Source organism: Panthera leo, chromosome C2 (genome assembly GCF_018350215.1).
Source record: "Panthera leo isolate Ple1 chromosome C2, P.leo_Ple1_pat1.1, whole genome shotgun sequence".
NCBI classification, from domain to species: Eukaryota; Metazoa; Chordata; class Mammalia; order Carnivora; family Felidae; genus Panthera; species Panthera leo.
In genome coordinates, this window is record NC_056687.1 from 69,504,070 (window position 1) to 69,531,212 (window position 27,143).

At 45.2% G+C, this 27,143-nt stretch overlaps 1 protein-coding gene across 7 annotated transcripts in view; it reads left to right on the plus strand.

Annotated features, from left to right (window-relative positions):
* KALRN (kalirin RhoGEF kinase) overlaps positions 1–27,143 on the plus strand; it is a 598,446-nt gene that overhangs the window by 203,581 nt on the left and 367,722 nt on the right. For all 7 annotated transcript variants that reach the window (XM_042954425.1, XM_042954412.1, XM_042954414.1 and 4 more), the window contains 3 exons: positions 13,346–13,537; positions 17,215–17,346; positions 20,760–20,990. In XM_042954425.1, coding sequence (XP_042810359.1) covers positions 13,346–13,537; positions 17,215–17,346; positions 20,760–20,990 — 555 coding nt within the window. The remainder of the gene's footprint in view (positions 1–13,345; positions 13,538–17,214; positions 17,347–20,759; positions 20,991–27,143) is intronic.

The window sequence follows — 27,143 nt, forward strand, 5'->3', positions numbered from 1 at the left end:
CATGGATAAGCCTTGAAAACAATTTACTAAGTGAAAGAAGTCAGTCACCAAAGGCCACATATTTATATGATTCCATTTATATAAAAAGTCCAGAATAGGTAAACCTATAGAGAAAGAAAGTAGATTAGTTGTTGCTTAGGGTTGGATGATGGGAGATGGGGATGGGAGAAAATAGCTAAAGGGAACATAGTTTCTTTTTGAGATGACGAAAATGTTCTAAAATTGATTGTGGTGCTGGTTGTGCATATCTGTAGACTAAATACTATTAAACTCAAAACCATTGAAGCATACACACTTTATTTTTTAAAATAAGTTGTAAAAATGTTTTTAATGTTTATTTCTGAGAGAGAGACAGAGCATGATCAGGGGAGGGGCAGAGAGAGAGGGAGACACAGAATCTGAAGCAAGCTCCAGGCTCTGAGCTGTCAGCACACAGCCCAGTGCAGGGCTTGAACTCATGAATGTGGGATCACGACCTGAGCCAAGGTTGGACGCTCAACTGACTGAGCCACCCAGGTGCCCCAAATCATATACACTTTAAATGGGTGAATTGTATAGTATGTGAATTATATCTCAATAAAACTGTTTTAAAAAATAAGAAAAAGACACCTGAAATGTGGGTGTTTCATAAGTGGGTTCCCACCAGCTTTAGGATATAACCTTATTAATAGTAAAAGAGAGTGACCATGACAGAGCTTGAACACCAACCCTGGTGGTATTATAAGGCTGAGGTAGGAGGTGGGGGCGCACCACTTGGCATCCATTCATTGGTATATTCAGCAAACTTTGGCTGTTTGTATTCTCTGTATTTTTTGCTAGACCCTGAGGACAGCGAGGTTCACAAGACGCAAAGCAGTCTTCACTGATCTTGCAGTTTAGCCATACTCAAATTCACGTCCCTACTGCAAAGAGAATTTTGCCCAGTAGGATATAAGCTACTAAGGGCACCTTTGTCTGTTTCATTCACACCTGTAGTCCCTGTACCCATGACGATGCCTGGTACCTAGAAGGTTGTTGGATATTTATTTGTTGGATAAATGGGGACATAAAGCATGCCACAGCATCTGTTGCCAACCAGGGACAGAGATTGGGCAGCAAGGATGCAGAACTGGTAAGGCAGGGCCTTGACTTCTGCAGAAGCTCTATAGGATGTGACTCTAGCAGAAGCTGAAGAACCACTGGAAAGCAGGTGAATGAGAGCAGTGGTTTCCATCAGGAGTAGGCTTGGGAGCCGGGCTGCTTACAAGGTTCCTAGGTGATACATACTAAATTCCAGAAACTATTGGACTGGAAGATCTTTCACATTCTGCCTCCCCTTGAGCATCTTTGTTTCTGAGGTTCTAATCCTAAAGGTGGAGACAAAGCAACTAAAATGTGACCCTCCCTGACAAGAATCAATGTGATCCTGTGTTTGCTGTTAACACTGGGATTCCTAAGACAGGCCTTCTAAGGAAACCTATGCTTGTAAAATATTGCACATATCACCAGCCAGACTTATTCTTACGAATCAAGCTGAACAGAATGCAGTGTTTGTATCTCCACAAACAGCCATGTGGGTGGAATTTCGCTTTTCTTCCAACTTAGTGGGAGGATTAGATTTTATTTTCTGATCGGCTCAGTATCCATTTATGAATCCTCGTTCTTGGCACCACTGACAGCATTAAACTTGTCCTAAGGAGAGAGGAGTGTGCTTTGGATGGAGCCTGGGGAAACGGTGCACATGGCTAAGGCAGCAGTCCTCATGCCAGCTGCCCACTGGAGTCCCCTGGGAAACTGAAAAAACACCACATCTGGCCCCTACTGCCCTAGACTCTGATTTAACTGTGCTGGGTGGAGCCCGGGAAATCTGTACAAGTCTGAGAAGCAGATTGAGAATCTCAGGGTGAAGAGAACTAGCAACTGATAATAGCCCTGGGGTCAAACCCTGAAGCTACTGAGTAATTAGCCTGTGGAATTAGAGGTGAGGATTTCCCTTCAAAGTCAGAAGCATCCAGAGAGGAGTATCTGTCTTTATCCCCTGCTCCTTGCTCCCCACCCCAGCCTTTCTAAGTGCCCCATTTACCTTTGCCCACTGGTCTCTAATTGGCTTGTTTGGGGAATTGGCTTTGATTTAATAGAAAAACGTAGGGAAGCTCCTTGGCTGAGGCTGAGGCTTTCTCAGCCTTGTCCTGATGCACAGTGCTGACTGGGTCCCTTCTGAAAGCCTGCTGTGAGCTGATCCCCAGGGATTGGCTGACCACTCCGATATCTGACTTGTGGCTGGCACTGGCCTGGTTCAACCTTCTCTTTTGATCATACGCCCCCTCCAGGTCCCAGACTTTGCTCTTCTGCCTCACTCCTGATTCTCTGCCCACAGCCCTCATGCCTCTTTTCTGTTCTCTGGGGCCTTCTGTCAGCATGTTCCTTGCCCTCAGGCTATTTGCTAGGCCCTCTTGGTGTGTATCCCTCGCGCCTTGTGGCTCAGTTTACCCGCACGCTCTTACATGTTCGCATGCAGCCAGTGTCTGCTCTCTGACAGATCTGCAGCTGCCAAGGAGTTAATTTGCCTGAAATTCAGCCAAAGCTGACTCATGCCTCTTCTTTGACGTCTCCTGGAGCCAAATGAAAAGCATGAAATCGTCTATGAAACCCAGCACGTCAGATGAGATAATATACACAAAAGGGCTTCAACTGCAAAGCATGACACAAATATAAAACATTGATAACAATAAGCAGCAGTAATGCTGCATATGCTATTGCATATGTCCCAGATAAGGGACAGAGACTGATTGAGGACATACAGGTGAGTTTGAGAACTGAGAGGCCAGGACCAGGTAGGCATATGGGAAGGGAGCATTACAAAAGGTGGAGGTCAGAGGGCCTGACACAGCCAGAGACCTACAAATGAGTAAGAGCTAAAGAATTTCCATCAGTAGGTCCTTTTGGTTCTACCATCAAAAATATATCCAGAACCTGGTCACTTGTCACCACCTCCACAGCCACCACACTGGTCCAAGCTGCCATCAGCTTCTTCCCGGACCATTATAGTAGCTCCTACCTGGTCTTCCTGCTCCTAGCTTTGTTCCCTTATGGTGTATTCTCAACACAACTGCCTGAACGTTCCTGCCAAGAGTAAGATACGTCATATTGTGTCACTCTTCCACTCAAAAATGCTTTAATGTCTTCCTGTCTTTCTCAGGATAAAAGCTGAAGTCCCCTACCATGGCTTACAAGGCTTTTCATGGTTGGGACCCCAGTTACCTCTCAGATCTCAGCCTCTACACCTACTCATCTGCTCCAGTCACCCTCGGCTTCTTGTCGTTTCTTGAACCTACCAAGGCCATTCCTGCCTTGTGGTCTTCGCCCCTGTTGTCCCTTCTACCTGGAGCTTCTTCCTCCCACAGCCACATGTTCACTCTCTCACTTAATTCAGGGATGAGCTCGGGTGTCATCCCTGACTTCCAGGGTCAGCCTGCCCGGACTTCTCTATTTTAAGTAGTGTTTCCCAACCCCATCATGTACTATACTTTTCTCAGCTATATTTTATACAGAGCTGAAATAAGAAAGGTACAGTAAATATTTATTAATTTTTTGTCTGACTCTTCTACCAAAATGTAAGCTCCACCTGCATAGGAGTTTTATTTGTCTTGTTTCCTGCTGGCACAGTGTCTTGCATTGTTGAATGAAAGTTAAATAAGACAGCAGATTTAAACTCCAGAAATACAGCAAGATATTGATTAAAGGGGCAAAAAGTTGCCTTAGTCTTGGGCTTTCCCAAGGTTCTGTGGAGACAGGGACCTGTTCTTCAAGGCGACTGGCCTTAGGTTTGCAGGTGAAGATTATTGGTTCAAGGAGGGAGAGGACAAAAGACTCCTGCCCATTCTAGAGTTGGACTGTTCTGGGAATTTTAAGGGCAAGTTAAGATCCCCAGCTGGGAGACTTCAGACATTCAGATATTTTTACTGACTTCTCTCTCCAGGAGCCCTTACTTCTCTGAGGTGCAAGTCTTTGAATCTTTGAGAGAAATTTCTCTTCATCATCTCCCCTTTCCCTTTAGGGACATCCTTGGCCAGCCCAACTGCTTTCACATCTGTGGCAAAATAAAATAGCATGGTGTAAAGAGCATGGACACTAGGTGTTAACTGTGGTTCTGTGTTTCCTGCTTGGTTGTGTGATCATAGGCAAGTTGTTTCAATTTCTCAGAGCCTTACCACTGGGTCTCTAAACGGGGGGATAATAATAGTATCTTTGCCACGGCTATTGTAAGGATGAGATGTGATCATGCATTTTAAGCACACTTGGCACAATGTTGTGCTTGGCAAATGTTCAGGTATTATTGTCAGGGTCAGGAGTGCTAGAAGAAACAGTTCTCCTTGTTCTCAGAGTTCCCATCTACAGAACTTCTCAAACCTTCATGTACATGCATATCACTTGGGACAATCTTGTTGAAATGCAGATTCTAATCAGAAAGTTGGGAAGGAGCTTGAGATTTTGCATTTCTCTTCAGCTCCCAGGTTGTGCCAATGCACAGACCAAACTCTGAATAACCAGGCCTACGTGAGAAAGGGCGGGGGGAGAAGATACTGGTAAATATGTTTCCATGAAGTTTTATAGCCTCTGAACTTAATCTTAAAGGTGGCCTGAAATTACTATATCTTAATCTAGAAGAGCTACATTATTCCCAACCTCTTTCCCCATTGGTGTCCAATAATCTGATTCCAGCCATACCCATCCCTCCCTAACATTAAAATCCTGTAGCACTGCCTCCTATAAAGACACTCACCCCTCTAAGGAAGTTTTGCTCGAGCTGAGAAAGGAAAGAGAGACCAGTTTCTCTTTTACTGAAATCTGCTCCTGGGTTTCCCTGGCCCTAGGACATATGGCCAAGGCACTTGTTTTCATGGCTGCTTAATGGTTTGTAAAGCAATTGCTGGAGGAAACATTGCTACAGCAAGCCAGGCCAGAGGGACAGAGGGATTCACGGGCCAATGTTATCTTTGCTGAGCACCAGGGCTGCTCCAGCTTCTTTCCTCCCTCCACCCAACAGTGACAGATGGCTTCCACATGGTCTGACCTACTGTCTGGCCAGACCTGACCAGATAGTCATCCATCAACTGCCCTATTTGGCCCCCTCGAGGGCACCCTATGGTTTGCAGGAGGCAGAAGTTGGAGGTTTCATTTAGAGCTCATCACATCTCTTAGCTATTGTAGTAGAGTTTCAAGCATGGACAGTTCTTATTCCAGATGTTACTATCCCAGTGTCCATATGTTTCGAGGTGGGATCAGCAGGTTTACATGGTAATGTTAAACTAATTAATCATAAACTGATGCTTTAACAGCATCAGGACCCAAAGTGGGTTTGGTAATAGCAACATGGGTTTGGTACTAGCAAAGATGTTAGCAATACATATGGTATTATTAGGCTGGAAAGAGGAGGTGAGGTTCAGCTTTTTCCATTGCTCTGGCACAATCTATTTTCTTACTGATATTGAACGCTACTCACGAAGCCTCTGAAAGCTGTATGGGAAAATCTCCAAGTATTTTTCCTTATGGCTCTCTCTGAGTATGACAAAACAAAATCTTAAATTAATATAAGCTGCAGGGCATGGGAAAAAGATAGCTATAAACAGGGGGTCATGCTGACTAGGAATTAGGAGGCTGGGATCTAGTCCCAGTTAGCCTTTCTTTTGGTGACTTTGAACCTATCACCTAATTGATTTAACAAATTTTTAAACATCTCCTAGGTGGATTCAAGAAATGTCTGGGTTTTATTATTATTTTTCCTAACTATAAAATGAGATTGTTACATGAACTTGGCTTCTAAAAAGCTATAATGAAGAGTTTATTTTCTTTTTCTTATTAAAACAGTATTTGTGGGGCGCCTGGGGCTCAGTCAGTTAAGCATCTGACTTCTGCTCAGGTCATGATCTCACGGTCCATGAGTTTGAGCACTGCATCAGGCTCTCTGCTGACAGCTCAGAGCCTGGAGCCTGCCTTGGATTCTGTGTCTCCCTCCCTCTGCCCCTCACCCACTCACGCTCTTTCTCTCTGTCTCTCAAAAAAATGAATAAACATTTTTTTAAAAAGCAGTATTTGCTCATTAAAACTTACCTATTTCACTGGTAGTACATTGTGCCTTACTTTGAAAAAAAAAAAGGCTTTATTTATTTTATTTTATTTTTTGAGAGAGAGAGAGAGAAAGAGACAGAGAGTGAGCAGGGGAGGGGCAGAGAGAGGGAGACACAGAATCTGAAGCAGGCTCCAGGCTCTGAGCTGTCAGCACAGAGCCTGATGCGGGACTCGAACCCATGAACTGTGAGATCCTGACCTGAGCTGAGGTCAGACACTTAACCAATGGAGCCACCCAGGCCCCCCTCTCCCACCAAAAAAAAAAAAAGAGATGGAGGAATCTGAGTAATTACAGCTTTCATGGAATGTGCAACCTGACCAAATTCATGAAAGATACATTAAAATAATTCATGAATCTAAAAAGTATTTAACACACCAAATCTGTTAAAATTAAAAATACTCCAAAACCTCAAGCATTATTTGTAGAGGAAACAAACCCAAACTAGAAACAACCTTTGTGTCTGAATAAAATGAATGAGTTTGATAAAAGTAAAAGATTGAATATAAATTCCCCTTTAGCCCCAACACCCATAGATATCTGATGCTTTGATATATGAACATCAGTGTGAGGGGAAGAGCTGCGCGATAAGATACGGTGTATTTTCTCTGCACAGTTTTAGAACACTTCCCCCCAAATACTAAAAATATGTATATACCAAAATTATTTTTTTAAATGTTTCTCTATAAACAAAAGAATTGAGATGAGAAAAAGAGCCTAGAGGAAAGTTTCTACCACCACGCATATCTGTACAAAGTAAGCATTCAATAACTAATGACATTTGGGTGTGCTTCCCTGGTACATGTAATGTTCTGTTCAGCTGAGGCCGTGTGTGTGTGTGTGTGTGTGTGTGTGTGTGTGTGTGTGTGTATTTCATATTTAGCATTTTGATTTAACATCCGTTTTTCATTTGACCCAAGTGATTTTACTGAGTGCCTTGGCCCTTGACCAGGTGCTTGCCTGGCTTCCCTCCCTTGGTTTTTGGATTTGGAGAGTCAAGGTGTCCAGGGCTTGTCTGCACTGAGCACGAGCCCCTTTCAGGAGAATGGCCTCTCTGTGACAGTTGTGCCTTTCCTCCTGTGGTGGCCTTCATGGATCACATCTTCCATTTTCATAATGATAATTTAGAAGCTGTAGCCCCATTAACTGGAATGGAATTTGGAACCCTGTGCACAGAACACATTCTTTCCAGAGATGAGACAGCTCTTCACTGACTCGCCTCTGCCTCTCTGGAGGTGAGCATGAGAAACATTGCCCCTGAGCGACAAGGTGGAGGGCCCCAGGCCAGGCCTGGGGAGGAGACTTCTGCCACCTTTTACATTAGAGTCAGTGATAAGGCAAAGGGGGGACAAGACATCCCCCCTTCTGGGTGCTCTGGGTATGCCAAAGTAGTGGAGATGCCTTAAGAAGGCTATCCCAAGAGACAAAGGCCTCTGTTTTTCCAGCTTAAGGTATGAAAGGACACCGTGTTGCAAGGGCATGGTTCATAGAATAAGTCACTTGCTGCTTCCAGATTCTCTGATCTCTCTGGGTCAAGGAAAGAGCTGTGGACAATTCAGGGCCCCAGGCCCTTAAATCCTAAGAAAATGGTATCTGCCAGCAGAGGAGGTGTGCTGTGCGGGGCAGTGGCCTGACAACCAACTAGAGCAGCTTCCCCTGCTGCAGGGCTGTGCACATGTGGCAGGCTTCTGTGGAAAGGGACTCCCGCCCAGGAATAGTAGGGGACGTTGTGGCATGTTTTCTGGGAAATACAATGGAAATTTGGATTGTTGAAATATTTACGTCTTGTTGGAATCATTAATTTTTCTTTTTTAAAAGTATTTATTTATTTTTGAGAGGGAGAGAGAGGGAGAGCAGGGGAAGGGCAGAGAGAGAGAGAGAGAGAGAGAGAGAGAGAGAGAGAGAGAGAACCTTAAGCAGGCTCCACACTCAGTGCAGAGCCTGACATGGGGCTCAGTCTCACAACCGTGAGATCATGACCTGAGTCAAAATCAAGAGGAGGATGCTTAACGAACAGAGCCACCCAGGAACCCCTTGATAGGTTTCTCTTTTTGTTATGCTTTTTACTGATACTTTGATTTGGTCTGTACTTGATTTGGTGAATTAATGCCAGTCTCCTGGAACTGGATGAGAGAAAAGATAGGTCATTCATCGAGTTAACAGTTATATGTCAGACAACTAACTAAATACTTTATGTTACCTCATGTAACCCACAGGACAGAGTTTCTGATTCAGAGTGGGGACCTATGACAAAGGTGTATAATGTACCCCTACTTTTAAGAGTGAAGTCAATGGGATTCACATAATACACACATTTGCCAATGATCTGCTCCTACCATTAGCCCCTGACACAGAGTTTAGGATTACCAAAATGATAGCTTCTATCAATTGATTATTTCTAGAAGAACCAGTATCTCTTTCAGAGTGTACTACATAAGTAACTTCATTTAGAGAGAAAATTTAGCTGGATTTTTTAATGGAAAGTTGTGATTATCTTGCAAGCTAACTTTGCATGCTTTTGTAGCTAGCCAGAACAACCGGGAACCAGGTTCAAAGTGAGAACCTTTTGGCAAGGCTGAAAACTTTCATCAAGATTCTGCCAAGTAATTATTTCAGGAGAGTGACTGCTTGCTTCACTGGTTTCAGTTAATCACTGCAAGATAGGGCCTTGGGAGAAGGGCTGTCCATCCTATGATCTCCAGTTAATGACTGCAAGAATGAAACAGGAAAACAGAGTTTAGGCAACAAAAGTGGAGGCAGGGTGTAAGTATAGAGGGTTTTTGAGTTAGCAAGATTATGCTAGAATTTAATTATATTTTCCATTGTGACCAAAGTGATGGAGGGAGAGGCCTCATCAGGGGGACAGGTAGGATGAGGTGGGTAATAAAACACACTGTGCTGCAGGTGCATTGCATTTTATAGAACAGATTCTGTTTACATCTTGGGCTATGCAGTACTTTGAATATGAAGATAATAATAGCACTGCATATATATAAGGGATTTAAATTAATAAAGCTGTTTTGAGGTAAGGGTTTAAGAAAATACTCATTAAGCCAGAATTGTTGGTCATATTACTGACTTCTGGCCAGGGAAGCTGGTCTAGGCAGCTCAGCTCAGGGGAAGGGGCAGGAGAGGAGAGGAGGAGGGAAGCATCTGGTCATTGGTCACCTGGAGGCTGAAGAACTCAAGGGGCCCAGCTCCAGCCGTGGCCCTGTCGTGACAGGCCAGAGAGCAGAACCAGGATCAAGGGCTGAGACACGTGGACAGCCAAGGCTGGGCTATGTCCCCTCCAGGGTAGGCAGCAATATTCTTGCTGTCTCACTCCATGCAAGCTTCTCCTTGCTGACCCTTGAGCTCACAGAGCAGTCTTTTAAAAGCGTAAATGAGATCACATCTCTTATTTAAAACATTCCTGTTGCACATGGACACTTGAAAGCTTTGAGTTATTCCTGTTTCCTCATGTTATGCCTTACCTCCTGCAGAGAAGAGGGTTTGGGGAGGGGAATAGATTTAGTCGGTATTCCCCTAAGCACTGAAGATAAGACAGGAGAAAACTGTGACCTCCCAAGTTCTCTCTACATTCCATCTGGAACTGACACTGCATACTCAGACGTAGAATGTCTGAGATTATTCAGTTCAGCCCTCTCATTTTAAGGATAGAGAAACTAAGGCACAGAAGAGACAAGTGACCTCTTAGGTGAGTGTTAGAGCTGGACCAGAACTCATGTCTCCTGACTCCTGGGCCAGTGACTTGGATGGAAGGGCATTTTAGGCTGGCAAAGAAGAACGGCAGTGCCAGACTGCAGGGAGTGGAGGAGACACCTGGTAGGGAATGGAAAGGCTATAAAGAATGAAAATATCTCTTCTTGTTGGCCATATCCCCAGGACAAGCATGACCCCCAAATGCTCCTTAACAGAGGCATAAACAGTGACACAGGAGAACCGCATGGCTAGATGGCCCAAAGGCCATGACATGTCATTTTTGCATAATGGCTAAGCACCCCTGTATATTCAGACTCTTAACCCAGCTCTTTGACCTTGCTCTTTCCTTTTAAGTCATGGGAGACCTTCTCTACCATTCTTATCTTTTCCTTTGACTTCTGGCTGCTGTTTAGAATCTAGGTGCCCATTTGTCTCAGGTTCTAGCTGAAGGAAAACGGAGGTGACGGTGATGAACCTGGGCAATGTGACTTGCCCCGCAGTGTTTTGCTGTTTTGAAAGGGGACTGTAGAGAAGAAGAATGCTCAAATTCATGAGTCAACATTATATTTATCCTTCTATTGTGAGGAATACTCCCTCTCCTTCTTTTGTGAAGCATAATCACTTGTTAGTTTTAGTAAGACATTTCTCTGCCCACTGATAAGGAAACAAAAAAGGCATTTACTGTGCTCGTCTCTAGAATGTGAAATGTAAGCTGTGGTCTTTTGTTTGTTTGTTTGTTTTTAGCTTTCATTTATGATCACAGGCTTCAGGGTTGAAGGGGGCCTTGGAGGACTGCCAGCCTCACCACCCCCTCTGTGCAGGAAGCCCCTTCCCAACATCTCTGCCAGTGGTTCTGATCCCTTTCCTCTGCACCCCCACAGCGAGTTGCCTCCGCCTCCGTAGAAACACTTCATTTTGCTCTAAATTGCAGTTATTTGAGGACTTTTCTTAAGTCTCAGCTGTGAGCCCCTGAGGGCAGGAATCCTGTCTCATTTCTCTTTGATCTCCCACAGTCCCCAACACAGAGCCTGGCCAACTTTCCATAAATATTTGAATGAGTGACAAAGTGTTAACAGCCTCCAGAGGCAACCACGGTTAGACATCTCTAAGAGCTAGAAAGTTCTTCCTAAAAGTGAGCAGAACTATGCCTCCCTATGTTCCCCGTGGGGAGAGAATGTAAACAGGCAGTGATGACAGAGGGCCAGGCATCCATAAGATGCACCTGAGGGACGCTGGAAAGAGGCTAGTGCCTGCTCTTATTGTTTTTCCTGCTTCCCATCTGGCCAAAGCACACGAGGTCTTTAAAAGCCAATAATCCTAGATAAATCCAGATAAATGTGGGGTGGGAGAGAGGGTCTTCAGAATTTGAATCCAGTTTGGAAGGACAGCTCTATCAGATGCTGTCAATGTCCCTCCTGTATCCTTTCAGCCAGCCCTGAAGGATAAATGCAGAGGGCTCCCATATGCCCTGATAACTTCCTGAGTTTCTCTGCCCATGGTCACTTTCTGACCTGGGAAGTGTGCTTGACCTGTGTGTAGGGCAGGCTGGAATTGCCAGGGAGTGACTCCAGGAGGGACCCTCCACCATGAGCAATGGCACTTTAATGCATGAATACACCAGATTCCTCACCTCCCAGTGAGACAGCCCAGATTCTACACAGTATCTTAAAAGGCTTCAGGAGGGATGACCTCCAATTGCTCATAGCACTAACCCACTCCTAAACACATGCTTTGTTCATTTTCGTTGTTTCTTTGACTTCCCCAGTCCCTCACCTTGCTTTTTGGAATCATGTCCAAATAAAGCATGCGACCCAAATACTTGTTGCAAGATCTGCTTTGGGGGCAACCCAAACTGAGACCGTGACACAAGCAGGAAATTTGAGGGAATCCAAATGTTATTCCCTTAGAAGACAGAACTATTAAAATCAGTGCATGCCTTTTTTTCTCTTTCTCTTTTCTTTCCAAGTACATAGTTGGTTTTTCTGTTAGTTCTATAAATAGAGTTTAATTTTAGGTAGAATCTGTGTCCTAACTCAGAAAACAAGGCTGAGAATGACTCCTAAATCTTTGAAGGATAGTTATTTCAAATAACAAGAGTCAGTAATATTCTAGCTCTATTAAGGAAATGCACTGCATCAGAAAGGTCTTAGGCCAGACTAAAGAAAGAGATTTCACATGGGGGTCATTAGACATCAGGATGGATTTGTGTTTGAGCATTTCACTTAACCTTTTAAACTTCCACAGGGACCTTTTAAATGAAGAGAGACCTTATCAACCTGGCTCAGGTTTGGGATGGAGTGCTTGAGGTCAGGGACAGCTAAGATGAATAGGGACCATGAGGGAAGGGGGAAAGGAAAACCAGAAGCCTTCATTTAGCCAATACTAATGAACTACTCCTGCACTAATAATAGAGCCAGGAGAAAGTGCCATTGCTGAAGAATATTTATTGTCATTTGAGAAGATTTGTAACAAAGAACGAAGGTGCACAAGCAACTTGCTGCCATGGTCCTTCTTCAGGAAGACATTGTGTGATTCAGAAAGGCTCCTTGTGGATGCCACAATATTACTTGGTTGTTTTGACACTTCAAACAATTAATAGGAGTTAGCAGCTAAAAATATTCATGCTTGCTACTGGCTTATGTTTGTGCGGTTTTTCTTTTGCCTTGTTCCTGGAGGGTTTTCTGTTGGCCTAGTAGGAAATAACACACATGCCGTGAATTTTTAATTGGAAATCAAAGATGGGAATGAATGTAAACAAAACACGTGATGAAAGAAGTCAGCGGGTCCAGAAGAGGCCTACAGATGCTTTTCGGGGATAACCCACAGATGCTTTTTGGGGGTTAAGTAGGGAAATAACCCTAAGTCTAAAGGATAAGAAAGAATCCCACATATCTTATTTTTAGCATGGAAGAATATTGTTGCTTCAAATGGTCTTTTTATTTAAATCTTGACTGATGGCTAGTGTCCCAGCTCTTTTGGTAGGGAGAGGGGCAGAGGTTTAGCAAAGTCTTTGCTTGGTGATAGGAAGAAGTGTAGTTATCACAAGACTTGTGTTCTTTGCTCCTTTTGATGAACACCACCGCCCTGTTGTAGGTGGCAACAATGCCCTGGATATAACTCTCTTCTGAGCAAGAGAGGTGTCTTTTGCCCTAGTCTGAGCCTCTACTTCCAGAGAGTCACTCTTGGAAGCACCATGCTATGCTGTTCCTGTGGCATGACTTCATTAGATGATTGTGGGGATGACTAAGACTGTCCGTGAAAAGTGATTCCATTCATGTGCATTAATAGTTGGCACAAAAACTATGTTGGTCCCCAGAATGAAACATCTTGGTTACTGTACCGGCTATCAGTTGAAATTTTATGTTGTAGACAGACTTCTCTTGGGCCAAAAATGGATACACTCGTGTGGCCTGTACTAGCCTCTCTCAAACTTTTTGTTTTGAGTAGGCTCCTTCCCCAAATACCCCACCCCAAAAGTGCTCAGTGGATGCTTTTCCAGCTTGCCCCACTAAATACTCTGTCTCCTCTACTTCCCAGAATGCTTATGTCAATATCAACCGCATCATGTCCGTGGCTTCCCGCCTCTCTGAGGCCGGCCATTACGCCTCACAGCAAATCAAGCAGATTTCCACACAGCTGGACCAGGAGTGGAAGAGCTTTGCTGCTGCTCTGGATGAACGCAGCACCATCCTTGCCATGTCTGCGGTATTCCACCAGAAGGCTGAGCAGGTGAGGCCAAGGGGGCTGCTGCAGCCACTGTTGGTCAGAAAGATGGGAGTATATGCACTGTCTCTCTCTTTGAAACACTCAAGGCCCTGCTGAGTAATTGCAATAGCAACCCATGTTCTACTGCTTTCATGGCCCCTGCGCATATAAGGAAATATCGGTAACTCTGGATGGTTTTGCTTAACATCCAAACAAGGAACATAGAGCCTGTTTACATTCGGCTTGGTAGTTTATTATTACTGGTGTGTGTGTGTGTGTGTGTGTGTGTGTGTGTGTGTGTGTGTGTTGACTACATTCTCAGAACACAGATGAAATGGGGGAAATTAAATACTGATCACTGAGTGCTGAAATCAGGGGGATACTAATCTTACGTGAAGCACTGGCTATGGATAATAATAATGTAGTAATTACACAATGAATAGATATAATAATTCTTTGTTGCTACTTATTTACTGGCTTTGGTCAGTGACATTACCAAGCCATTTTACAGACAGGAACACTGCAGCTCGGAGAGACTGAGTGACCTGCCTAAGACCCAGTGGTGTGTTGGAGCTGGCTCTAAGCAGCCTGTGAAGAGCCAAAGGTCAAATTTTCAGCAAATTCATGAGCTGGTTATTAAACATAGCCATTATTTAAAACTAAATTATATAAATTTATACTAAATATACTAAAAACAAAGGTAATAGGTACTCAAAACTCATCACTCCTAGTTATTTTACTACATTTTATTATTACCTGTGCTCCTTAAATTATATCTATTTGTCTCTGTGGTGAAAATACTATACGGTTGTGTGCTCCTGATGAGTTCTTCCCAACTCCACATTCTGTGATGTCACATTGGTAGCTTGAAATAGACCAAGGTAGACGTTTTAAACCACGGGAATCATCAAATGCTACAACCAGGGCTTGATTTATTGTTTTGTTGATTGCCTGGAGTCTTAAGACAATGAAGGAAAAATATTTAAAGATGCAGACTAAACTTGATTAAAGATGTGTCCTGACTATAGCTGTTACATTGTGAATAGTAGCACACCAGGTTGAAGAAATACTCTTCTGATATTCAAAAACTATTACTACATTTAGCACAGAAGTCACTCACATCACTGATGAAGGAATAATGCTCTGACATAAGTCTTGAGGTATTTTTCACTTTTGTCTTTCACCTTAATATTAGCAAAAATATTAGCTAACTTTCATATAAGTTTGTTGTTTGCAAACAAAAGCATCCTGTGAGAATTGGTCGGCTATATGGAATTTACAGTAAGGAACGTTGTATACATATATGTTGTCATTCTTTGTAAATTATGTGCTACACATTCTTTATATCAGTAAAGTTTACAATACTCTTGTGTGTGTACACACACACACACACACACACACACACACATGCTGTTTATTAAACATTTACTAACATACCACTGAGAAAATCACACAATCTGTGAACAGCTGGGATTTCAACCGAGATGTGTCTCACATTAAAGCTTGTGGTTTTAACCTCTAAATTCCTTTCTTTGTATGACATTTGGGTAGCTTGCAGATTGTGGGGAGTCCTAGATGAGGTCATACCTTAAATATCTCCCTCTGTTACCCACCTAGCATGGAAGGCAGCATGGGATAATTGCAAGAGTGTAGGCTTCAAGGCACATGTAGGCTCTAATAGTTAGCTCTTAGGCTAGTCACCTCACCAATCGGAGCCTGTTTCCTCATCTCTAATGCAAGGATAATCATAAACCTCACAGCACTATTATAAGAATTAGAGATGGAACATGTAATGTGCCTCATGTCCTTTTTAAATGCTAGACATCACAACTGTATTTGTTTAACATACTTCCTGGTATCTTTGTATTTCCTTCATTTGTGTCTGTTTCCACCTGAGACCTTCCCAAAGACTGAAATACTTGTATCATAAGTCAAGGACAGCCCGACACATTGAAAGGGATCTAGGCCTTTTATTAAAGGATGATGGTGGTAGTGACTGATAATGACCCGTTAGTTCATTCCAAGGACCAGGAGAATATTCATGTCAAATCTCCTGTTCTCTCCTCAACCCTACCACTTGCACATTTTGTTCAAGGTGTGTCCAGATTGGCAAGGGAGACTCCATGCCTCCCTTCTGTCTCTCTGCCTTTCTCTCCTTGAGGTGACCATTTTGTGGGGTCTGCTCTAGGGCTCTTGTTAAAGTATTACAGGGAAATCCCAAGGGCCTTGAAGAGGTGCGCCCCCCGTGGCTGACACACGAATGTCAGGTTGCTTTCAGGGTCCTCTGTGAAATGGTTATTGGTGGAGTAAAGAAGCTTCTGAGATGTTAGCAAGTGTGTGAAGTCTGATACTTGATGGCACCCTGCACACTTCTGGAATTGTTAAGAGATGGCCTAATGCGATAAAAACATTCAGAATAAAAAGTCAACCACAGTAGCCACAAGCCGGCGGCTTCAGGCTGACACACACCCAGACTACCCAGACTAGAACTCACGCAGCTGCAGAAAGTACAGTCCCAGAACTGAGAGTGACTTCTAGTTGATGTTTCCTGACTTGGATTGCTTTGGATCAGAAGCAATTTTATTTGTATCTATTTTTTAATGCAATTTCCTCAGGCATTACCAGTCCTTCAGGGAAACTCATAAACCATGCTTCTTTTTAGCTAGGAGAAAAAAACAAAAAACAAACATGCTCCAAACAGCAGATTCAAGGCTATTTTTTCAAAGCTATTATGCATTTATTTAGGCAGCTCTTTATTGTCCTCATATGGGCTGTTCTAGGCAATGAGATAAAAAGGTATTTAGGCAATTAATTTAAATGGAGCTGTGCACCCAGGCGAGAGGAATCACAGACAGAACCATTCCAGACTATTGGGTGAAGAATTATTTGCATTTTAGAGGTGTATTTTTCCACCCAATAAATCTGAGTGATTTCAGTTAGCTCACCTTTTGTGCATGGAGACCCATAGTCTTCCACAGTTGTTAATTTTAATTTTTAAACAATTTTATGTCTGTCGAGATCTATGTCTATATATCACATCCCAGGAGCCAGTGCCGTTATAGGCCCAGTGCAATTTGTCCCCCTAAGCTGCCCTTCCTCTCTCCTATCCCTGAGGATACTGACCCAACAGTGGAGATCTTGTTGAGCATTAATCTTCACCCCCTGTGGGAATGGCCTTTGCAAGTTCCCTGGGGTACCCGATAGTCTTGTGTGAGGTGTTTTTTGTGCCTCTGCACAACTCATTACACGTGTGTGGAAATCTCCCGTGCCATTATATGCAGCCTCTCACAGGCGCCTGTGAGTGTGCCTAGGACAAGAAGCTCTAAGGTGTATTGTAATGTAGTGAGCTCTTCCCACACCTGTATTTTGTAGCCAATGTGTGCATATAGCCTGTTGAACACGTAGACGGCTCCCCCCGTCAGTGGTTTCATAACAATCATCTTTGCTTGTGGAAACTGCACTTCCTGAACAGGCACTGGGTCTTCTGTACAGGTGGAAACTGCACTTTCTGAACAGGTACAGGTACTTCTTTCGTCGGGTTGGTGTTTGTAGAATTAGAAAACTCCATTCTCTGCAGTGGTCTCTGAGGCTCCCAGAGGTGCCAGATGTTTCTTCCAAAGGCATCTGACCACCTCTACAAAGATCTGCCCATTGCCCACCCCCAATGCTCCTGCACCAACCCAGCTGCTATCTCCTTCCAGTTCCTGTCAGGAGTGGACGCCTGGTGCAAGATGTGCAGTGAGGGTGGCCTGCCATCCGAGATGCAGGACCTGGAGCTGGCAATCCACCATCATCAGTCCTTGTATGAGCAGGTGACCCAGGCCTACACGGAGGTGAGAACCAAGCCGAACACCCAGGGCTCCTGGGTGTGTATGTATGTGGGTGAGTGGCCAGAGCACTGGCCTGCATGCTGTGAAATAGCCTGGGTGGACTAAGAAGGAGAGAAAGATCATTTTTCTCCCTTTGGAGACATCTTTAAGATCCTTGATCTATGAATGATCTCCATTCATAGATCTCCGGCCAGGAAGCAAAAAAAGTGTGGCCATCAGCAGGCACCACCTTGTCGCACATGTGCTCATGTGTGCACGCATGCCCACACAAACACACACACCCTTCACCCTGTGTGTGAAGATCAGGCTCTCTCCCCTGGACGAGGAGTATAACAAAGCAAGGCTGTGTTCCTCCGTTTGCTCTCTGCCTGGTGAATGGGTGTGTACACACTAGCCCTGCCACCCCTTTTATGAAGCAGCCCATCAACAAATACCAATTTTCTCACTAGAAAGTCTGGAGGAAAACTCACCATGGGGTGGAGGTAAGTGTTTGCAGGAGTAAGAAGCTGTCATGGAAGTTAAGGACAAATTAAAAGACTCTTTCACTGAAAAACCAAAGGGCAGGCACATGGTACAAGTTGAGAAGTGGGGGAAGTTTCTTGCTTTTGCTTTCCAAGGGAAAGGAAAGGGGCATACAGGCGTCATCTGTGTGGAGGTACACAAGTAAGTGAGTTAACTAAAGGGCGTGAATTCTGAGAGAGAGGCTGGAGGGCATAAGAGATGGACTAATTAAGGAAGCTGCATGAGGAGGGGAAAGTGAATTCACATCTGGCCATGGGGCAGGGACATTTGGAACAGTGTTTCTCCAAGCCAGTTCTGGGACCCTCTGTCTCAGACTCCCCTGCAGTACTTGTTAAAGGTGCATCTTCCTGGGTTCCACCTCCCACTGAATCAGAATGTCGAAAACTGGGGCCTGGAACCTACATTTTAATAAATATTACGCCAGGTGAGTTTGATGCGTGCTGAAATCAAAGAACCAATGTCTTCCTGGTAAGAGTCAAGGTTTTTGCCACAGTCAAAGCTGAGTTTGACTCTTGGCTCCCCTGCTTATAGGGGAGTGACTTGAGGCACTTCTGTGCCATCTTCTGTGAAGTGAAGGTGATAACACTTGCCTGTAGTTTGAAGGGTTACAAAGATAGTGCATGTAATGCACTTGGCCCAGTGCCTGACAGTAATAAGTGCTAAAAAAATGGTAACAGGTTTTGTTATTATAGGAGGCAGAGAGGAGGGCTTTTGAGCCAAATCTGATCTCATCAGCTCTGATCCAAATGGCCCAAGGCTTCTCTTTTAACAGAACTGTGCCCCCATCCATGGGTCAAGAATCTCTAAATTTACTCCTTGTAAGATACAAAAATAGAGCGTACCAATGAGATTAATATTATACTTAACATGTTTCACACTTGTGGGGTGTGTGTATTATTATATAGAGAGACACAATATTTCTCCCAAATTTTTGTCAGGCCCTAGCATTGTTGGACATAGACATTCCCTCCAAACCCGCCTCAGAGTTCAGTGGGCCGTCCCTGCCTCCTGCAGATGTGGACTGAGGCAGAGGACTGGAGCTCTGTTGACTTGGATGTTAGGACTTGGCCCTCCAACTCTAACCACCCTGCCCTTGACATAGCACAGTGCCAAAGACAGCATCTGCTCAGAGTTCCCTGAGGAGAGCTCTCCTGGGTTTGGCCACAGGATATTTGTCTTATTCACATCTCTGGAGGGTGTTGCCCCTGGCAATGCATTGGAGGCAGCAATAGTGGGATGGGGTAGGTAGAGGTAGTCACCTAGATTGGCTGTATTCCTCCAGCCAGGCTTCCTCTCCTGTCTCAGCCACAGATTCTCCACCCAGTATTCCTCTGAACCACCAACCCCCTGGCCCCACACTGTTTCTGTTGCCCCATGAACAGGGTGAGTAATAGCTGCCTTTGTGTTCCTGAACCCTAATAAGCTATTTTTAGGACACAAAGGTGGGATAAGGGGAGGCCTGGGCCCAGCAACAGCACGTCATTCACCATCGTAAGGCTGGAGGTGGGAACACACTTCCTTCCCCACCTTGATGGAAGAAAAAGAAGAGCATTCAACTCCAGACCAACTTTGATTTAATCTTTAACCGAATTAATTTAGGGCCTTAAAATCCCTGAATTCCCTAGTTACCACTGTTTTAAATTGAGAAGATACATGCTCTACTGGGTCCTCTGCCAGCTTTGGAGAGCCACAGGTGTCAATCAGATGATGCCACTTTCCAGAAATACTGGTGCCTGCAATTGTACCAAGATTCCAATAGGAATGACAGGGAGTGTCACCCCCGCTGGTCTCAGTGCTGAGGGCGAATGTTGGGGAACATAAGAACATAGATATTGTGTCTACAAGCTAAAGGTCCCTCCCTGGGGTGCCTGGGTGACTCAGTCGGTTAAGCGTCCAACTTCATTTCAGGTCATGATCTCATGTTCTGTGGGTTTGAGCCCCGCATTGGGCTCTGTGCTGACAGTTCAGAGCCTGGAGCCTGCTTCAGATTCTATGTCTTTCTCTCTGCCTTTCCCCTCTCGCACTCTGTCTCTCTCTCTCTTAAAAGTAATTAAACATTAAAAATTAAAAAATAAATAAGTAAATAAAGGTTCCTCCCTTACTCTACATGTTCTGGAAAGATGGGGGTGTTACCATGCTCAGGAGGGAAAAAAAAAAGGAAGTTGTACAGAAGGAGAGCAAAAGAAGGATAAATATAAAAAAAAGAAAGAAAATGAAGAGGAAGTAAGGAAGACGGGAGAGAGAAATGATGATGGTGGTGGAAATAGAATTAGGAACCAGTAGTACCTGCTGGCCCCCATTCTAAGCACTTCGCACATGTTAACTCACTTGATCCTCACCACTACTGTGGGAGGTTGCCCCGTTACTGTCCCTGTTTTACAGACAAGGAAACTGAGGCCCAAAGAGGTTAAGTAACTTGCCTCTGGTTACACATCTAGAAGTTTAGAGCTAGGTAGAAGAGTGAAGAAAAAAGAGGGGGAGAGGCTTATGGTGTCAATTTATATTCAGCTTCATTTCTGAAACGAAACTCTGCTGCTTGACATAGTCAAAGAGTCAGTCGAAATATCTATCAAGTATGATGGACCAGGCACTGTTCTAAGTGCTGGAGAGAGATGAACGAGGCAGAGTCCCTGCCCTTGTGAAGCTAAAACTCAAGGCTGAGAGAGACACTGATTGAGTACCTCTCCTCCCTCAGGATTCAGGATACTGTGCTGTCCCCCAGACCACAGGCTGAGCACCAGGACAGCTCTGGCTGGCACATTCCTAGGGTGTCATGGGGTCTGGGTAGGGCTGGGATTCTCAGTCCTAACCAGGGATCCCAGGGGCAGACTCTCCTCGCCTCTCTGTCCATGCCTGCTCCTTGGCTCCCTTGGTCTAACCTTTCCTTCTTGCAGGTCAGCCAAGATGGCAAAGCACTGCTGGATGTGCTGCAGCGTCCCCTGAGTCCTGGGAACTCTGAGTCCCTCACGGCCACTGCCAACTACTCCAAGGCGGTGCACCAGGTGCTGGACGTGGTGCATGAGGTGCTGCACCACCAGCGGCGGCTCGAGAGCATCTGGCAGCACCGCAAGGTGCGGCTCCACCAGCGGCTGCAGCTCTGTGTATTCCAGCAAGATGTGCAACAGGTAACAAACAGGCCGCTTCCAGCACGAGGCATCCATCTCAGGCAGGCAGGTGGCCCAAGTCCCTGACCCAGGTGACCGGGCCTGGGAACACCTGATTTACGGAGGGAAGAGGGCAAATCAGCCCCAGCTGCCCCCACCCCCTTCACCATATGGACTTACTAGTTGCATGCTTCTTGCCTAAGCAACTTTACAGATGGGCCTTCTCACTCTTTGGTGTGGGGCAAGAGACTCCGTCACAGCGCAGTTCCTTGCGTTTAGATGGCAGAGAACTTGACCCTCACTCAGGAGCTTTCTAGATGACTCCAGGGCCTGGGGGTTATTTGAGCACTGTCAGGGTTGGACCACACACAGTGAGCTCACTTCTCAATCAGGGACACAGGTGGTCTGCTAAAGTTGGGGTGTGATGGGGGTATTCTTTGGCAAACCGGATTTAAAACATGGGCTATTCATGATAAGGGGTTATTTATGGCTTAATCTGCCTTTTTGCATTATTATACCAGTCATAGCTTTTTCTTTCACCACAAACAATAAATAGTTATGTTTTGATGATGAAAGAACAGTCTTGCCACAAATGCCCTTTTGAATGAAATGACCCATTCGTTCCCTCTCATGCTTTCTCTGTCTGTCTCCTTGGGGACCCCAGGGGGCTTTGCTCTAGTGTGGATATTCTGGGGGATGGAGAGCTGGTTGGGAGCTTGAGACTGAAGCTGGGGCTTCACATCATCTCCCTGCTGTGAGAGGCAAAGGTGGGGGCACTCATGCTATCAGTGTCTGTGGCCAGCACATAACTTCAAGCTTATACATATAAAATAACATTTCACACTCCTTCTATACTCTCTGTGGTACTGGCCAGTTGTAATCTAAAAGTGTATCAAAATTTACATGAAACACTGAGAGCCAATTGGACATGTCTTTGGAGTATTGAACCCCTTCACAGCTGCTGTGGGAGGGGCCCCAGTGCCAGGTGCCCCAAGACAGAGAGGGGATGGAGGGTGAGCAGGACATCCTGTCACTGGCTGGGACACTCTCTGGGAAGGGGTTCACTATGCAACCAGGCCTGGGAGTAGGCAGATCTTCAGGAGTGTTTCCAATTCTCGAGCTACCCTAGCTTTGTTGAAGGCAGCCCTACTCCACCACCCCAGGCTGGAGCAGTGATTGAGTCATCAGAGGCGACAGACACCTCAGCCTCAAGAGAGACGGACACTTATATGCTGGCCCCAGCTCTGAAACCCTTGTGGGGCCTGCTGGGAAAGGAGAAGCAAATGAATCAGTTGCCTACTCCTGCCATCTGGAACTGTCCAGATAAATATATCATCCCTGAGCACAGGAGAGCACAGAGTCCATCTGTGATTGAGACAGAGTGAGGTGCCAGCCTCCAGAGGCATGCAGACAGGGTGTTACTATTTCAGTGAACTTTGAGTGACTCACGGAGGCAACCCAGGCTGCAGGTTGTGCAGTGTCCTTGGTGAGCTCTCCGTCCTCCTGCTGTTTCATGGCTGTGGTACTGGGATGGGCCATAGAGAGGGACAGAGGGGCTGCGAGAGGGAGAGGCAAAAGGCCTCCCCAACACGAAGGTGGCATTCAAACTTGGACTATCTGGGAACTGCTGTCCCCAGACTTTTCTGTGGCCACCTTGGCATCAACACTAAATCTAGAAAAAAAAAAAAAGTATAGTAAAACTACACCTATGGCCATTCTACACCATGGTCTTAAAAATGAGAGTATTTCTGGAATTGAGATGCTATCATGTCTATTGTACAATCACATTGTTGGCACTGAGCAAGAGTAAGTAGAATGTTAGGAGATGGATGTGATGGGCTCGGATCTTCCATGAGAACTAAATCCCCTAGGATGGTAATTCCATTGTTGTTTTCAGGATACGTGACTATCACTTCTGGAGCATAACTTCATTCACCCATTGTCTCGCTCAGGCCTTCATTCTCCATGTCAGTGACACTGGGACAGTTGTACAAAGAAGAGTGCGGAAAAACAAGGGCTACCTAATCTTGTGATGGGTCCCCAGTGTTTACGTTATACCCAGTTAATCATCAGTACCTAGCAGGTGGTGGACCTGGTGCTTCAAAAGGCTTCTGCACAGGGGCACCTGGGTGGCTCAGTCGGTGGAACATCCATCTTCAGCTCAGGTCATAATCTCACAGTTCATGGGTTCAAGCCCCACATCGGGTTCTGTGCTGACAGCTTGGAGCCTGGAGTCTCCTTCGGATTCTGTCTCCCTCTCTCTCTGCCCCTCTCCTACTTGTACTCTGTCTCTCAAAATAAAAATTAAAAAAATAAAAATAAAAAAGGCTTCTGGACATAACACACTCAATAGGTAGCATGAGAGACTTCGACTTTGGTCTCCTGACTCCCAGAAACTTAATATATTTGTCGTCTTTATTTTGCATGTTTTATGTCATCTTTTCTATATCTCCTTGAGAGTAGAAAGCATGACTTCTTCCTCTCTGTACAGCTTACAACTCTTAGCTGTATCTGACATGAAGCTGGGGTTCTCTTTATATTTGCTGACTTGAGCTGACATTATCATTAGAGGACCCCCAGTTTCTGTTTCTGTGGGGTAGCTCAGCCCATTTGGTAGTTGCAGGGAGTAGCTGGAGTCCGCCTGTGATGTGGTGTGAAATAGCGATGTGAAAGTCTTGAGGGTCCCAAGTATTTACAGCCAAGGTGGAGGATACGGGGGCATACCCTCAGTGCTCACAAAGTATCCCAGTGTTCATCAATTATTCAGAAAGTTCGGGCTTCTGCAATGGGCCTAGAACTGTACTGCATTAGATTCTGGCAGGATGCCTAGTTAGTTAGAATGGCTCAAGACATACCCATTTGAAAATACAAAGAACAGTTCTACCAGAACATGCCAATCAGTGTGCAGGGCAGTAGAGTATTGATGGAACAGTTATAGGCAGAGGCATGAGAAGTCAGAGTTGGTGTCTTGAGGGAGGAGAGGATTGACTGAACGCTATAGTCTGTATCCAAGACTCTTCAGCACGTTTGGGGTCTAAGATGTTTACTTGGCAGCCTAAGTGGAGAGCTTGTGAGTGAGCATCAGTGGCTGGAACAATACAGATTGTGCCTAGGAACACAGGCTCTGGAACCAGACACCCTGAGGGCCAATCCTGTTCTACAGGTCTTGGCTGTATGACTGGGCAAGGCGTTTCACCTCTGGTGCTTCTGTTTCCTGACCTCTAAAATAGGAACGATCATCGTACCTATCTCATTGGACTGAATGAGATACAAGTGCAAGGCTTAGCACCCTGGCTGCCCTGCATGTGGTAAAGCCTCCATCAGTGTGGTCTGGGTTGTTAGTCACATCCTCTGAGTGGTACTCGAGCGCCACCTGGTGCTTGTGCTGTTAGGGAACCCCCTCCCTGCCCCACCCCCCCCTCCCTGCCCCCCCCCCCCCCCCACACACACATGAGCCTTTTGTTTCTAACAATAGCGACTGCTTCTGGGGTCTTCTGAGTTCTTTTCATTCAGTGATAGAATTTCAGAGCTGTCAAGGACTTGAAAGACCATCTAGTCTAACCTACATTATGATTGAGGCACTTGAGGTCCAGAGATGTGAAATAACTTGGCTGTAACCACACAGCTAGTTAATGTAGTACCAGGACCAGAAGCTAAGTGTCCTGGCTCCCTGTCCACATATCCTACAAAAAAGCCACACAAGAGAGGAGCCAGGCAGATGGAGAAGGAGACCAGGGAGAGAGACAAGAAGCACACACGCATACTTAACATAGGGAGGGGAAAGACAGACAGACACATGCACATATCCCAAAACAGAAGAGGGAGAGACAGAGACAGCCCATGTGGCAAAGGAAGAAAGGGAGAAAGGTTTGAAGACAGAGGCAGAGAAACAGATACCCATGGATGGGAGGAGAAACATAAAGAGGAAAGTGAGGGAGGGAGGCACAAAAAAGGAGAGACAGAGTCTCCTGCTGGTGGAGAAGAGAGGTCAGAAGAGCGAGCCAGCCTCTGCCTGCCTGACTTGTTGCCCCATTGCCATTACTGGGCATGGTCTTTGCCCAAGTAGGAATATTTTGCCCATTAAGGGCCCAAAGCAGAGTAAAGCAAAAAGATGAAGACCAAGGGTAGGCACCAGTGAAAAAGAGATTTCATTGAAACCTCTGCAACCAGAAGTGGCCTGGCACATCACCCTGGTGGTTGCCCTCCCTTGAGTCCCAACAGATGTGCTCAGGTTTCTCTTCCCTGCTGGGCCTGAGGGCAATGGAAATAAATCTCTAAGGACCAAACTGGAATTGGGGTTCATTAAGCTGCAGAAAGGTGCAGATAAGCCAGACCCTGCTATAGTATCGCCAGCAGAATGATTTTCAGTACTATTGTTTTTCCTGTTTAGAGTAGGACAGCACTGAGCAAGAGCCAGAAAGGGCAGTCCATGACAACATCAGCCTATCTCCACCTTCTATTTCCCCCTAACTTCTGCGGCTTTCCAGGGGTGTAAGGGACTACTTCCCAGCCCAGAGAGGCCAGACTTTGTGCTGACAAGAACAAAGAGTAGCTAGATTCTTGATCTTTCTGGTAGATGCAGACTCTGTTCCGTTGTTTTCCACAGCCAGAGCAACTGGTTTTGAACACTGCCTGCAAGTCATCTTATTTTGCCTCCCCTTTTTCTTCTCCCTCTGTTTTTTGCAAGAATGAATTGATGAAATGTTTTAGAACACCTGCTGTGTGCAAGACCCTGTGCTGGGAGTCCGGTCCCTCGCCTGAGAGAAGACATATGCACTGAAGGATGTATGAATGGCACACAGCTGTCTGGGTTCAGAGCGAAAGAAGCAAAATAACCATGGGCTAGTGGAGTCAGAGCAGGGAAAGTTCCCTGTGCTTGGGGTGGGATTGCAGTGGTCCTTAGAGCTCAGGCAGAGGAGATGGAGATGGTGTTCCTGGGGAAGGCCAGGAAGCGGAGCTAAGTATAGCCAGGGGACAGAGAAGAGGAAGTCTAACTGGGTGCCCACCCTTGTCAGAGAACGTGGGAGGTAAGGCAGGAAGGGTTAGGGGTGGTCTCAGTGGTGTGGGTGGGACAGTGAGGTTTGAAGCTCCAATGCACTCCCTTAAAAACAATGTCTTTTGTTGTTAAGCAGTCCAGTTGGGTGAGCTGGTGAGGGGCAGTGATGGCAGAATTTATCAGGCTCGGTGATTTTCCCTTCTGAATGACTGTGTTAATATTAAAGTCCATAGTTCTTGTAGTACAAATGAATCTCACCTGTTTCTATCAGTTTTTTGGAGCCTCACATGGAAAATTACAGGTTTTATGATGTCAGTTCCTGCCTGCCAAAGAATATGTAAAAAGGATTTGAGAGTGATTTCTTTTAAACTCTAGATATTCAATCTCTTACTAGCAGTAGTGACTATAGCCCCTTAATCATACTAAACCAGTTTGGACATTGTATGATCCAACTGAAATTTTGCATAATAAAAGATGAGCACTTTGGGTTGCACATAGAATGATTAGTTAGAAAAGAGTGACCAGAATGATGATGGGTCTGGAAATGAACTCTTCTCCTAGGAAAGGATGAAAGTATCTAAGAAGGAAAATGCTCAGGGTGCAGTCCCAGGTAGATGAGGGAACACACAAGGGAGAACCATCTGCAAAATTTGAAATGTGAACTGGTTACTTGTTGAATATGTTGTGGAGAGTATTCAAACCTCAGAGAGATGGTTGGGTTCCAACCCTGAGATTTTGTTACTGGGATTAAATGTGCCTATAAAAGTTGTATTGTTTAAAGCTCAGGATTCATCATCTTTCTGAGTACATATGATTAAGCATCTAATCTCTTCACTTGCCTTTTCTTATTTAATCTGCCAACCCTATGAAGCAGGTGATAGTTTGGCTCCCATCTTCCTGGTAAGGAAATTGAGCCTTAGAAAGGTTTAATAAATCTGCCTGAGGTGACACAGTTAGTAGGAGAATAAGGATTCAAATCCAAGTCTGTCTGACATCAGGTCTTGCTCTTAGCCTCTCTGCTATGCCACAGGCACTATGCTACCTGACGGGAATGCAGAGAGATCCAGCCTCTCCCCTTGAGATGTTTGTAAATTATTGCTGGAATGCCATTGCTCAAAGGGCCCTGGTGGACAACTTGGTCCCGAAGGATGGGACTTGCCCAAGGTCATGTAGCCTGA